General features: G+C 46.6%; 1 protein-coding gene across 15 annotated transcripts in view; it reads left to right on the forward strand.

Moving 5' to 3' along the window:
• sema6cb (semaphorin 6Cb) overlaps positions 1-14,125 on the forward strand; it is a 250,140-nt gene that overhangs the window by 202,993 nt on the left and 33,022 nt on the right. For all 15 annotated transcript variants that reach the window (XM_086217684.1, XM_086217688.1, XM_086217687.1 and 12 more), the window contains 3 exons: positions 1,716-1,892; positions 2,245-2,382; positions 11,182-11,259. In XM_086217684.1, coding sequence (XP_086073810.1) covers positions 1,716-1,892; positions 2,245-2,382; positions 11,182-11,259 — 393 coding nt within the window. The remainder of the gene's footprint in view (positions 1-1,715; positions 1,893-2,244; positions 2,383-11,181; positions 11,260-14,125) is intronic.

Here is a 14,125-nt window from a genome sequence, read left to right on the forward strand (position 1 = left end):
GCCCGCTGATGGTCGAGCATACAGCTTCTAGAAGTGAATGTCACTGATCTGCGGCAACTACAAGTTGTGTAAAACACAGAAGAAGGAACCCTAGGCTGCTAAAATCAATATTAGGACAAGAGGTGGTCATTTAATTTTAATTTATATTAAAGGAAGTATATGAGGAGGACGGGGGAGGGGGATTTATGCTTGACTGACCGCAGCTGAAAATGGATCTGGGGAGATTTTGTAAGCTTAGTGTGTGCGGGTATTATTTTCTATTTTCTCTAACAACACACTGTAGCGGCAGTGTTTCCACACAACGCTGTGATTGGTATCGATGTGTGAGCTCAGGTGTAACACAAAACCTTGTCCCTCATTAAAACCCATCGGATTTATTCAGCAGTTGATCTCAGCCCACATCAAATACCAGCCGCCCGCATAGGGATGGGAGCCTCCTCGATGACTGACTGAACCTGCATTGAAGCAACGAAGTCAGCCGTTTGTGTGTGTGTGTGTGTGTGTGTGTGTGTGTATGTGTGTGTGTGTGTAGTGACATTTGAGAATCCACTGATATCAGATGATGATGCGGATGAATGTTGAATCGGTGATAAGTGTCACAAGTGTTTCACACTGTACTGTATAAACCTCAGTCAAGGATTCACACACGGCAGATACCCCTCATCACCATCATCGCCATCATCATCATCAGCAGCAGCAGCAGCAGCAGAGTATACAGGAGCGTCGGCCATGGCTGCTGAAGCGGAGCCAGGCTGACAGCCAGCCAGACGCTGCTGCAGCTCCACACGGGGAAAACATGCGCCGCTACACATCTGGCGCCAAAAACACCACATCTGCCTCACCTTTCCCCCGGAGAGGAGCTAGATAAATGAAATCCATCCAGAAGCACAACACGCAACAGTGCCGAGTCATTGCAGGGACGTGCCAGTCAAGTCCATTAGGATAAACACACCAGCTGCCACGGGACAATCTGGAAGGAACGGAGGGAGAAATGAGGGCATGGGAGTCTCTGATGGCGTCTTTTATATAGAGGGAAGAATGTGGTGCCTAAAAAAGACCGGGTTTATTAGAGGAACTGGATTCCCAGGGCCAGAGTGGGAAATGCAGGCAGAGAAAATTAATAAGTGAAGCTTATCCCTCTGTCAACAACCTCAAGGTGCCTTTCAGCATGGCTGTAATCTCCGAGTGCTCCCGTCAAGCCAGCAGCAGACATCTGTGGTAGTGGGCAGCTCCCAGGTGTGTGAATGCAGATGAAGCAGGGCGGCGTTCAAACTAAGCACACTGGAAATCCACAACAACAACAACAATTCAAAGAAGCGGCAGTCGAGGCGAGTGGCTCTACAACAGGAAGGCTGGATCAATCGAACGGCTGTGGGTGGATGGATGAATTGATAGGATGAAGGGATTAAAGGATGTGAGAGAAGGAGGAAGGGGGTGGTGGGTAGATCAAGTGATTGATTGCCCGCTGACGCTTCATACAATGAGCTCAGCGCTCGCCCACTGTTTGTTCTGTTTACCATGGGAAATTGACTTTGACAAAACAAAACAACAATCTTAAGATGCAAACTAGCAGAGTTGGCATGGTTTGCCCCCTCGAATTCACACCAGCTTGAAGAGACGTGTCAACTTTCATTTAGCGAAATAAACACAGTCTTCAACTTGGCGTGTGTCAAAACTTAAAACCGCAGTTACAATTGCCTCTTTCTTTAATCCAGGTTCAAGTTGACCCAGATAGCAGTGGACACGTCTTCAGGGCCCTATAAGAACTACACAGTAGTGTTTCTGGGCTCAGACAATGGCCACGTGTTGAAGATCCTGGCCAGCACCGAGGGCACCAACGTGTCCTTCAACACCCAACTCCTGGAGGACATCGACGTCTACAACCCTAGCAAGTCAGTCCATCTCTGCTTTCTTGTTTTTTCTTAGTTGGTTCTTTTATAAACTCCCGTCTTTTTGTCATGTGTTTATTTTCCTATTTTATGTGGTTTTTTTCTTTGACTTATTCCCTGATCTTTCCCTCCTCCCCGATCTGTCCTGCTGTCTTTGCTCTATTGTAACACTTTGCATCACCCTGTTCAGCAGCAGGGATTGTTTTTCTTGTGACTTTGTTTTCTGATGGCACAGCCTGCAAATTCCCCCTCGTGCGGCGCTGGATTCACGGACGTACTGTATATCTGTGAACATTTCAGACCCTGCCAACCCTCTGCAGAGCTGATTTGAATCTGCATTCTTGTGTGTTTCTAGATGCAACGTGCGTGGCGAGGACAGGAGGGTGTTGGGTCTGGAGTTGGATCGAGACCATCACGCGCTGTTCGTGGCCTTTTCCAGCTGTGTGATCCGAGTGCCGCTCAGCCGCTGCTCGGACTACAGCACCTGCAAAAAGTGAGTGACCCGTAGAGCAAAACGTGACGTCGGCCACTGTCAGGGGTCACACCCTGATTTCTCCCGTGGCTGTTTTTATAGGGAAATGTGGTGGAGCCCTGCTGGAGCCTAAAGCTTGGACAGCCGTCACTTTATTCTTGCTTTTTCTACATACGAGTTTTAAATTTATTTTAATAGAGAGACGGCAGAATGACAGAGGGACATCAGGTGTGTGAGTTTAGCGCATCGTGTTTTTACTTGGTTTGCTGGCCGGAGGTTGAAAGCATTTTGTTGTGTAGACATTTTGACAGTTACCCCCCATTGTTGAGCAAACGGACCACAGTGAATGGCGTCCGTAGACAGAGGATGTGGCTTGGTTTCTTAGCCTGTGAGCTTTTTGTGGTTTTGGTCCACATTCATACGTCCCTCATTTGCAGCGATCAGCAGACAGAAGCTAAATGTGACCTCACAGCTAAGGCTGGTCCTAGAAAAACCGCCTCAGGACCAGCAATAGGGAGTGCACATTGTTGTTTCACGTAAAAGACATTTACCTTCTTTCAGATTTTTCAGCAGGAGACTAGAAAAGGACATAAAAGAACAGGTCTTCAACTCAACGTAGTTTTCGGTTGTTATTCTTCGTGTACCAGGAAGAAAATGGGACACACACTGCCATGAAACCCCCATAATGCAGTGTCATTTCCTCTGCAGCCACCAATTTGAGAAATGTTTCCTCTCATGATGCTGTCTGAGGCTTTGTTTGTGTTGGGTTCATGGACTTGGCGTGGTGCACTTCCCTTATGTAGCACTCCCGGGTTATTTGCAGGTAAGAGACAAACTAGAGTGCGTGTCTGTGTGTGTGTGGGGGGGGGGGGGGGGGGTAAAAGTGGCTGATCCGTTTTCTGCCTCGGTGTTTCACAGGAAGCGATCATGAATTCTAAAACAGCTGTAAGAAGCAGTTTTAGCAGCGCCGGATCTCTTGGATTCATAGTCCACATCCACCTTTTGCTAACTGGAGCAGCAGAGGCAGAAGTGTGAGGTGGGTCTCCCCTGGGGGCCTCAAGACAGAGACAGGGGAGGCTCAGTGAAGCGGGTGAAAGAATATTCGTTATCACCGTACTTCACGTAGAACAGCCTCAGTGTATTGAGTTGGTCAAAGACGTGGTGAAGAGACGCAGTGGTTTGGGGGATTCCACAGTTTCTCAGATTTAGAAAATTACCAATGACTCAGAATAACTGTTTTCATGTATTTATACATGAATTTTTTTTTTTTTTTCAAAAAAGCACTATATTGTTAGCTTGGCTAAATAGCTGACTGTCTATGTGATCAAATAACGTAATAAAGATCCTATACAGGGCATCGAGAAACGAGAGTAGAAGTGATGTCAGCAGGAGTAAGCCAGGGACACGTTATTCCAAGCTTTGTCTGAGGGGAGGCCCACCATGTCACACTTGGAAAACCTCTGCCCCGTGGTAAACGTAGCAGCTTCTTCTCCAATGTCTGATTTCTCCATTTTGTTTTTTGTTTCAGTCCAGATTATTTTCATTTTTGTGTGTTGATGCTGGACGTTTGACAGCTCAGGGAGGGGATGGGCTGACTCTGTCGTGGGAGTGTACAAAGCAAATGTTTGAACTGTGAAAAACAGTACAATATTGGGATGTGGGAACTACAAAACACATGCAAATGGAACACAAGAGAACCAAGAACATAACTCCAATCTGACAACACTTTCGCAGCATTTAGGAAATATGCTGCAAGTTCTGGCATTAGACACGTGCTGCAGCGCATGACGCGGTGAAGATGTCTGCCTTTATTTGTTTAATTTTTTTTTCTGTAATTGTTCACTCGACATTAATAAAGTTGGATATCTGATTGGAATTCAGCTGAAATGTTCGTTTTGTATTTATTGGCACATTATGAGCACATTATTGCAGATATCTGCGGCAAAAAAAACCATTCAGCTCGTCTTCCAACACCAGCAATAGAAAACTGAAAACAATATTGTTCTGATATTATAAACATCTACAACAAGAAGTCTATGCAGGTGTTTTCATCAAATTTAGAGTCCTATTGAAACACGTCTGTTGTTGTGATTGCAGCGTGTCGCTCTAATGTGTCATGTCAGGGGTTTTGTGACGCTGCACGTCTGTTGTCAAATTGATGATTGTGTTGTTGTTTTTTTTCCTAGCATGTTTGTCCTTAGCAGGCGTTGTTTTGAGCGCTCGGGGCCACCGTAGGAAAAAGACTTCCTTCCTTAAGCCATCCAGAGGCGCCGAAAGAGTTTCAGTAGGATGAAGCATTTGAGGACGAGCGATGCATCTCTGCACATGCTGATCTTTCCTTTGATCCTTCCTCCCTGCCATCACAGTCAAATTTAGGTCAGAAATCCTCTTCCTCCAGGAGAAAAGAAGCTGATCTGGTGTCTGTAATCCTCCACCCTGATTAGCGAAGCCAGGTTGCTTGTTTACATAATGTGTGTCACTGCAAAAGCCAACTGTAACCTAGTTACTAAAGTGCATGTGACTGCATTTACCTCCACCAAGGAGGTGGAGTAGTACTCTCAGTTGCAGTTCTCTGCCTGTCAGAAGGACAGAACAGCCACAAAACAGAAATTAAACTGCACTGAAAGAACATGAGTCTCCTCCCCCGGGAGCCATCCACTGCTCCCTCCACCTCTACATACAGATTTTCCTCCCATCATAGGGACAAGTCACCTCCTACTTTCTGTGGCCATAACTGCTATAGCCCCTAGATGGTACCAGTCATTTCTGCAGAGTTGTAGTTCTGCCTCCCCGGCTACTTTCACAAGCAGCTGGTTCTTCTTTGGAGGACAGGCTGCATGAGCAGTGAAAGTCTGAATTTCTCTAACGCAGGTTTGGCTGAGGTCGCCGTGCAGAGGCGTGTGCTCTCTGAATGCCCTCTTGTTTATAATATAGTGCATTTTAAAGTGAACTGCAACAGAATCCGTTTGAAGATGTGAATTTAGACTCCGTGGAATTTTCCTCATGGAAATTATCGATTAATGACTTGAAACAAACCATCAACAATGGGAATTATTTCAGGCTGTAGACCTAAAAACACTGAGTTGTAATCATCAAACTGACATCGCTGTTGTCAATCCTGTGAAATGTAACATTTCAAGTCGCTGTCAAGCGGATTTAAAGTAAAAGAGCAGAGCACAGCAGAGTCGACCAACATCTCTCTTTGTCTGCAGCGTGGTGTTTTGTCAGGCGATGTTTTAGCCCCCACTAATGTACTTGCTCCTCAGCTTCAGCTTCTATTTTTGGGGCTGTGAGGAATGTTGGCCCCATGCATCTCCCCCCTGTTTCTAAAGCTCCCCAACCCCCTGAACCCAGAGCAAGGATTTCTCTCCAGTTCCACCAGGGAATACACATCCCCCCATAGCATGCAAACCCCTCATTGCAAAAGCCTGGAGAAGCTCTCAACATCATACTCATAAATTTAGTCATAAATTGGATCCAGCTGATTGACCGGCAGCCAGTAGTGGTGGTGGCCATTGTTTTTTTATTTTCTGCAGTCAGAGAGCGGACCGGGAGCAAATGGATAGGGCCTGTCTAACTAAAGCTCGCTGACCGACTACATCCCCAGATCCTTTTTAGAGACTGGAGTTATAGCACACCTCATCTTGGGATTAGGGGCCCCGTAAGCCTCATCAGTACTGGCCAGGAGGTCAGGTTTCAGCTGCCATATCCTCCTTTAACACACCAATGAATCCATCTCCCTCCAGATGACATTTTCTCCATCTCTCTGCTTTCTGCATCCATTTTCTCTCACTCTTGGTCTGTTTCTCCCTCCATCCTCTACTGTACCCTGCGTTATCGGGTTTCTTTTTTTTTTCACCCGAGGCTCTGCTTCCAATAATGGCTTTCAGAAAGAGGGAAAAAAAAACCTCTGTTTTTCTGGACTCAACAGCTAGGAAATGTGTGAACTGGGGGTTTTAATAAAATGAGAGCGCAGACCTCCAGCAAGACAGAGCTAATACGTTCTGAGAAAAATGAAAATGTCTGATTGAGCCCCCCAACTTATTTTGGCTCTCTCTTGGTCCGTCCTACTGCCCTCCACAAGGTTTCATGAAAGCCCAGCTTGTAGCTTCTTTCATAACCTTGCTGGTAGACAGATAAAGAAATGGAGAACAGAGTTGTTTTCTACCTAATTATACAACCACCCGGTTGATGCTCCTCCCCCTCTAGCAACCTGGGGAGGGGCTGTATCGACCGCCAGGCTTCTTACGTTGAACATGGACAGTGAGGAGTTTCACCTCAGGGTTGAGGCGCGCTGGAAGATGGCACTAGATTTGTGTGTGTAACTACTCTCCCTCAATGAATGTTGCATGCCATCATTCAGCTATCCGCTGGAATAACAATTCCGTTTATTCCATGATTCTTTGCTCTGCAGCTCAAACACCCCCCCACTAAGTCAGTGTGGAGTTATTCCCTGGATGTTGCCTAAATGACAGCTGGAAATTATGAGCGTCAGCCTCAGAAGGTGGATAAATGGATTCTCCCCACAGCAGCTAATGGATGTTCAGTGTGGCTGCACCTGAACATAACTGAAAATGAACATGATGGCAGAAGGGAAGGTTTAAAGAGTGACGAGGGACACGCCGCAACACGCCGTATATAAGCTCAATATATGGGAGCCGCGTCAAGAACGAATGGCTTCACTGGGACTCGCTCGCTGAAAACCTCTGGTGGGCCTGCAGCCTGCTTGTCCCACCGTTGTGAAGGTGGAGAGGAGCCGAGCAGCATGGTATACCATAAATACTCTATACGGTGAGATGCGTGTTTACCTCCCAGCCAGTGTGTGAATAATTTATCACAACTGTACCGTGCAGTGACACATGGCAGCCAGAGAGGTTTTAGGACTTTAAAGAGTAACTCTGTTCTGTTTTTTTACTTCGACCCTCATTCCCCTGATCCATCAGGGTCTCAGTGGCTAAGAGGAACTCTGGGGGCGATGTTTGGAATCGGTTTGGTTTTGAGGGAGAACATGATCACCGGCCACCTCCGCAGCGTCATAGACGTGTGTGCGATGGGAGACTCACCCACTCACCCTCGCTCAGTGGTGCCACATTCACCCATTCACACACTTCTCCACGCATGGTGTCAAGCAGCGAATCAGGAACAGTCTCACTTGGGGTCAGCCTACAGGAGTTTAATATCCTGACTGATTGGAGGAGAATCTTTATCGATCCCTCTGATCTCAGATATTCTCCCACTACCTGACCTGTCAGGAAGGGCTCATCACCTCCTCTCGTCATCCTCATCTTTCATGTTCTCAAGCAACTCATGATCTCAAGTTGCTGTGGTAACGCTTTGCAGCAGAAAGCCAAACGAGTCTGAATGTAAAAATGCAGGTTGCAGGTAGACAACGTGGTCCCGGGTTCTTCGCTGGATCGGTCACAAACCTGTCGCCAGCAGTACCGTCCAGCTAGCATTAGCCTGAAGCTGCTGTGCTCGGCGAAGGCTTTCTCCCTCAGTCCTGACGCAATCATGCTGATTTTAAAATCCTGAATATTAAACATGCTTGAAATGATTTGGACCCCGATGGATCCACTGGATCTGTAACCAGTTCAATCCAACGCATCAGCGGGGCAGATCATCAAGTCCGACCAGGCCTGACCTCAAATTTGAGGGCCACTACCGTGGCAGCCTCCTATGTTTTGACGCTCTGGGCTTGCTGGGATGGCCGCTCATACCTTCTCACCTGGGGGACTAATTGCATCGGGTGAGGCTCTCAGCGAGATTCATTGCTTTGGTTCGACTGGGTTACAGTGGCGGTCTGAAAATAAACCAGTAAGGGTTTGGATTCCTCTGTCATTGAAGAACTGAATGCTACTGGAAGCACAGCAGTTACCCAGAAGTCAGGCGTAAGGTAACAACCAAAAACTGTGCATCATCATCAACTATGTTCCTCGTGGAAACTTAAACATGATCTTCAAAGGGAGGCAGGGCTGAAACCAGGGACCCTTCTTTTACTACACGGCCAATCCACCGCCCCCCTATAAATGCTAAACACTAATACTACACGATTGGTTCTTAGTAGGTTATATCGTACCTACCAAAGCTGTATGCATAAATACATGTGCTGTTGTGACAGGTAGATAAATGCGTGTATTTATACTCTGCTCCCAGCTGCAGGTGGAGGATGGCAAACACTTTCTCTTGATTTCCCTCTTCGCTGTAAAGACTGACACGCGATCTGCTCTCTGCGGGGTCTCGCTGTAGTGTTTACAGACGGAAGGCGAGGGTGGTGTAGCACCTTCAAGCTCAGTTTAGATAGTAAATCATTTCAGATATTTAAAGCAGGTCACTGGAGTCCTCATTAAAGCTCGGTGGAAGTTGTTCCTTGACTGTGACGAAGGGTTCATACTCAGCGCCGAACCCAGTAACAGTCGTAGTGCCAGCAATGCTTTTCACCTCCGACGGCAAACGTCTGTCGTGTGACTGTAGAAAAGAGGCAGGTAAACACTGTTGTTGTCAGTCTTCGGTCCCGGCGTATTTTAGACTCATTATGTTTGGGCTTCTGGGTGAATTCACACCTCCAAAGTTCAACAGCAGCAAAATCTGTTCATTCTCTCATCTAAACACTCACAACTGTGCACCACTGTTTCGTGTGCGTGCGTGGACACCCAAGGGTAATTCTACAGTTACTGGATGAAGGGTCATGTGACTGATTCTAGTTTGCAGGATTTAAAAGAACACTGTCCTATATTAGCAATGAGTCAGTGACATTAAAGAAGCCAACGCGTGCGTCTCCAAGTGAACGCTGCGATTCATGTGGCTGTTGACACTCCAGAGCAGGTGACTGAGGACCAGTGAGAATAGTTAAAGCAGACGGCCTTCAAGCCAGGAAGTAAACACTTCCATGTACAGTAGGCTGGAGCATGTGATTGGCTCCTGCTAAAACAGTCAAAATGACATCACGGCTGACGTTACAGTGAACAACACTGGATCCGCCTGCCCTGAAGGAGGAGTCAGTAAAGTGAGAATCCTCCCAGTATTAACTCCTGTTCATTCATGGAATCATGTACACATCTTTAATAGGTTAAATCTTGATTCATATGTGAGTGACGGGGTTGTCGCATGAATTCAATAATGGCGCCGGAAATGCATCGAATACTTTTGGAAGTTTGAGCTAATAATCGTTCTCTGAAATAATTTACACGCTGGAAAGAGCTCGGAGCAGGAGATGTGTGGAAATGAGCGAGAGGGAACGTTAAGAGGGAAATGTTACGTTCCGGCGTGGAGGTCCTGCGTCAGGGTGACGTCTGCTTACATTTCCTGTGAGGCGCAGGTCCAGCCGCTCCATGGTTACGCCTCTGTTTGACAGACAACTCTGAATAAAGCTTTGGGCTGCTGTTACTCTGCTTTCATTAACATCAGCGAACTCCTTGAAAAAGTTCAAACTAATATTGTGTTAGTCGAACTCATTCCCAAGTCCCTGTGTGTGACAGCTGAGGCCCCGCCCCTCCTTCCTGCTGCGGACCTGGGAGTTCTGTGGCTCCGACATTCGAACACAAGCAACGGTGGTCAGACGCAGGAGAACGAGAGGAGCTGTTTTCTTTTATCCGGCGGTTTTCATTTCACAATCCACTTTCATGTTCACGTAACAATTTGTGTTGCAACAAATGTGAGAAATCAAGTACAGAGTAGATCCCAAAAACTCTGCATTTCAACCAGTTATGCACTGTAATCACGTCAAAGTCAATCACAAAAACGAACTCTGAAAATGTTTCGGCCTCGTTTCCAAGGTGCGGAGCGTTTGGCCGGGATTATTTTCGTCTGTGAATTCGTGCAATGAACAGCTGAATATTTGGATCTTACAGTGATTTACAGTGAATGTCCTGACTTTACATCAGCAAGTTTCTCTACTGAAGACAATCCCCTCTGCGTGTGCGCGGGCATGTTATTTGCTTTTCTCCACCAGTCGTATTTATTTATGGGAGTATTTCTGGGGGTTTGAAGTTTGAAACCATTTGGCTCCAAATACTTTTGGTTCTGTTAGACTGAAGTTTCCTCCAAGTGTCACTAAATGGGAAAATCGTGCTTTTTTTCCCGTCAATGAGGAGGCAGTAATCTTTACAACCAATTTTTAAATTATGAATTGGGACTTTAAAGCCTGTAAAAAGCTCCATTTTTAATCCTGTCGGGGTATTTAGTATAAAAAGCAAGCAAAAATCCCGTCTTTAATCAAAAGCTAATCTAATTGTGATCTTCTTGGTTTCATCATCTGCATTCATCTCTCTGATGGATTATGCAGTGGTGTCGGGATACTTGCTCACTAACATTTGCATACATCGTTGGCAAATTCCATATTTTATTTAGATGTAGTTTGGTTGCAGAAACATTGATGTGCGTTGTGATCGGCTGAGTACCATTCAGGCCTAAGTGATGGATTCTAACACCACAAGTGGCTTTGTTGTTGCAGGGATTCTAAAGTAGTCAGTTCATGCAATCAAGAGGATGATGGCCGTGGAGTTGCATGAGCAGAAGATTTATCCTGCAGTTTGTGCCAGTACGCTCGCCATCACTGAGATGAGACACTCTTAATGTGCTGTCCTCTCCTGTCTGTTGACCCCTCTGTCGTCGCTTCATGGAACAGTCTTAGTGATGATGATCCCGACCGAGGCTCAGCTCTGACCTCAGTGCTGAGGGGAGTGGCGTGGTGGAGAATTGTGACGATCTGAGCCCGGTAGAACCGCTGCGCCTCATCGCCCGGCCGGGCTCGCGGTTCTCCACACCGTAATTCCGTCACCTTCAATGTTCCTCTTTCTCTTTGTGTTTCTGTCTGTCGTGCAGGAGCTGTTTGTCTTCGCGGGACCCTTACTGCATTTGGCTCAAGTCAGACACCTGCGCCACTGTTTCGCCAGGCTTCAAGTGAGTCACACACACACACACGGAGTTGTGTATGAAGATCTGTGTATTCACCTCACACACAGTTTTAACAAGAGAAGGAATGAATGGCTTCACAAGCGGCATCAGTGACGGCAGCAGTAAAAACGAAGTATGATTTTCCACTTTCCAAGGCTCCTTGAAAGGTCTGCAGATACGAGCGGAAATGTTGCTGAAATAGTAGGAAGACCTCATGCAGGACGGTGTCATGTCTGCCAAAGTCCAATCGTGTCAAAATACCATTTACCTTCTGTTATACTGCGGTGCTGCAGAGACGTCCTACCTGCACGTCATCTTTTACAGACTTGAGAAAACATTTTTGTTTGACACAAATCCCACAGCCGTCTCACTATCAGCATTTTAATGGATTTTTTTTTTGGATGAAAAGGAGCTAATCTTGTCATAATATTTGTTACATTAGTCGCAATTAGACAGGTTTTAAAATCATTCGTTTCTTGTCCTGGAGCAACCCTGCAAAACACACTCGCGCTGAAAAATTTAACTTTGAATTTCATCGCTTAATTTTTGCCAGAAAAGGAGCGGCTTGCACAAAACCAGATCCCATTAGACAAACATTAAATTCTGTGGAGTTCAGCACAATTGCGAAGCCACGATTGACTCAGCTGAGACCAACAGTCATGTGACAAAAAGTCAGCAGAACCCGAGCTGAGCTGCCAGCTGTAGGACGTGAGAGGCCTGTGCATAGTTGGAACCCCAGATTTATAGATGCTGCAATGATGTAAATAGTTTAGTGGGCGCAGGAGGTTCTGTTACAAACATGAGCCCACAGTGAGTGAAAACATGACAGGAGCTGCTTGTGGTTCAGAGGGTTAGCATCAGCTTCAAATAACCTTCTACTGGTTCCACTTCATTTATCCCAGCACAGTTCCCATTGTTCACACATGTGGAAGTATCAGGGACACTCGTTCTTCTGCTGCTAGTCGTGCAAAATAGAAGCGCCGTGTGGAGCAGCCAAGTTGACGCCGCGCTGACAACCACAACAACATGGAGGATTTGAATGCTCAGTGAAAGGCATCACAGCCCACACAAAGGCAGATGATTATCTGACAGCGACTTAACTGACTCACACACTCTCCAAGGTTATTACCGGGTTTTTAGTGATTCGATTTCGGATGGCTTGATTTTAACATTTAAGTGACTAATAAGGACAACCGTCTGATGCAGAGAACAGCTGCAGCTGCCAAGAATTTCAAGGCAAACCAGGAGAGGAGGGCCTGCATCTATCTAGCTATCCGTCTGGCTCTGGGGACGATGGGCAATAAGCGTGGTTCCCAAAAAAATATGCAAAGATGAAGATGGGCTCATCATGTTAACGGAGTTACCAGGTGCTACAAAGGTTGAAGAGACTTGGATTTAGGCTCTTTGGCAGAGATGGAAACCCCCCCCCCCAGCCCGAAAGACCTGGTTGGTCACAACAAAGTCATCAGCAAAGTAGAGTTCAAACCAAAGGGACTCCAGCATCTGGTGAGACAGATCTGGTGAGGCGGCTCACAGAGATAGACGGAGCTGTTTATTAAGATCTCTGATGGAGCCTTGGCCAGAGGTAAATTACACCTCAAAGTTTCAACTCTATTAGCAGGGCAGCAGTTATTTTTTATTATTATCAGCTGGATGTGATTCATTGTTGATCCGCGCTTTAATCCAGAGGTCTCTAATCATGAACCCCGGGGGGGCGAAGTATGCAGATTTGCTCCAATCAAACAGCAGGAGATTCGGTTGTTGTTTTCTTTCTGGATGAAGTGGTGCTAATGAGTAAGGTTTGGTCAGCCTGGAAGCACGTGGGTGGACACTTATGTTACAACATGATGAGTTCTGTGAGTCTGCCAGGACCGGGACAATCAATCTTCATATCTCCTCTCACTCCTGGAGTGAGTCGTTCAGCGCCGCCGCCGCCGTGCAGATCGGCTGGACCTACAGACGCCGCTGCAGCGACGCGCTGCTGGTAATCAATAGCTCATCTAGGATGAAGCATGGCACCAATTTCTACATGGTGGATATCTGGCTCCCAGTTTTCTCAGTAAAACGCCGCTCTGCCTGTCCCATCTGAGATCCACTACACACATCCGTCTTGTTTATCCAGTAGTGGCCGACGCGCTCCACAGAATTAAACCCCCCCGTTTTATTGGTTTTGTGTGTGTGGAGGATGTCGGCGGAGGATCGTGGACAGAAGGGGAGGATTGATGTGAAAATTAAGAGCTTCATTTAGTCCTTAAAAAAATGTCTGCGAGCTGTTTGACACTGAAGTATTGGAGGACTGGGAATTGATACGGACCTCCAGATTCAGCACGTGTCACGATAAATGGGTCCTGTTGTCATGATGTGATATTTGTTGCAACACAGCAAAACTGAGTTGAAACCATTTCACTCAAAGCCTCCAGTCATGACTGGACACGCGAACTAGAGCTGTGGTGACGTGCACGATATGATCACATCACGAAGCTCAGCGTTTATGAACGAGTGTTTGGGTCAGTTGGCAAAGTCACTGAAGTCGTCTGTCTTCAGTCACGTGGAGGGAAGTCAAAGGTCTTTGGAGATAAATGTGAAGTTGAGCTTGAGTTTGTGTGCTGTAACCGTAGCTGTCAGGCTAAGGACCGACATGGAGCCTGTCTCAAGTCACAGCACGCCAACCTCAGACTTGCTGGTTTGGACCTGGCAAGTTCAACTGGGGAGTACAAAGAGGGACAGGACAACGGGCAGCCGCAGCGTGCCTGATGATGTCACCAGCTCAGCAGTACCTGCCTCTCCTGGTTACATTTACTGTGATTTGATTAAAAGAGAAGAGAGTGCAGCACACAAACAAAAAGACAGCATTGCGTACGCTTTGGTTTTA

This window comes from Aulostomus chinensis, chromosome 11, assembly GCF_037954235.1.
Source record: "Aulostomus chinensis isolate RoL2024-O1b breed Wild chromosome 11, RoL_Achi_v1.0, whole genome shotgun sequence".
Lineage (NCBI taxonomy): Eukaryota > Metazoa > Chordata > Actinopteri > Syngnathiformes > Aulostomidae > Aulostomus > Aulostomus chinensis.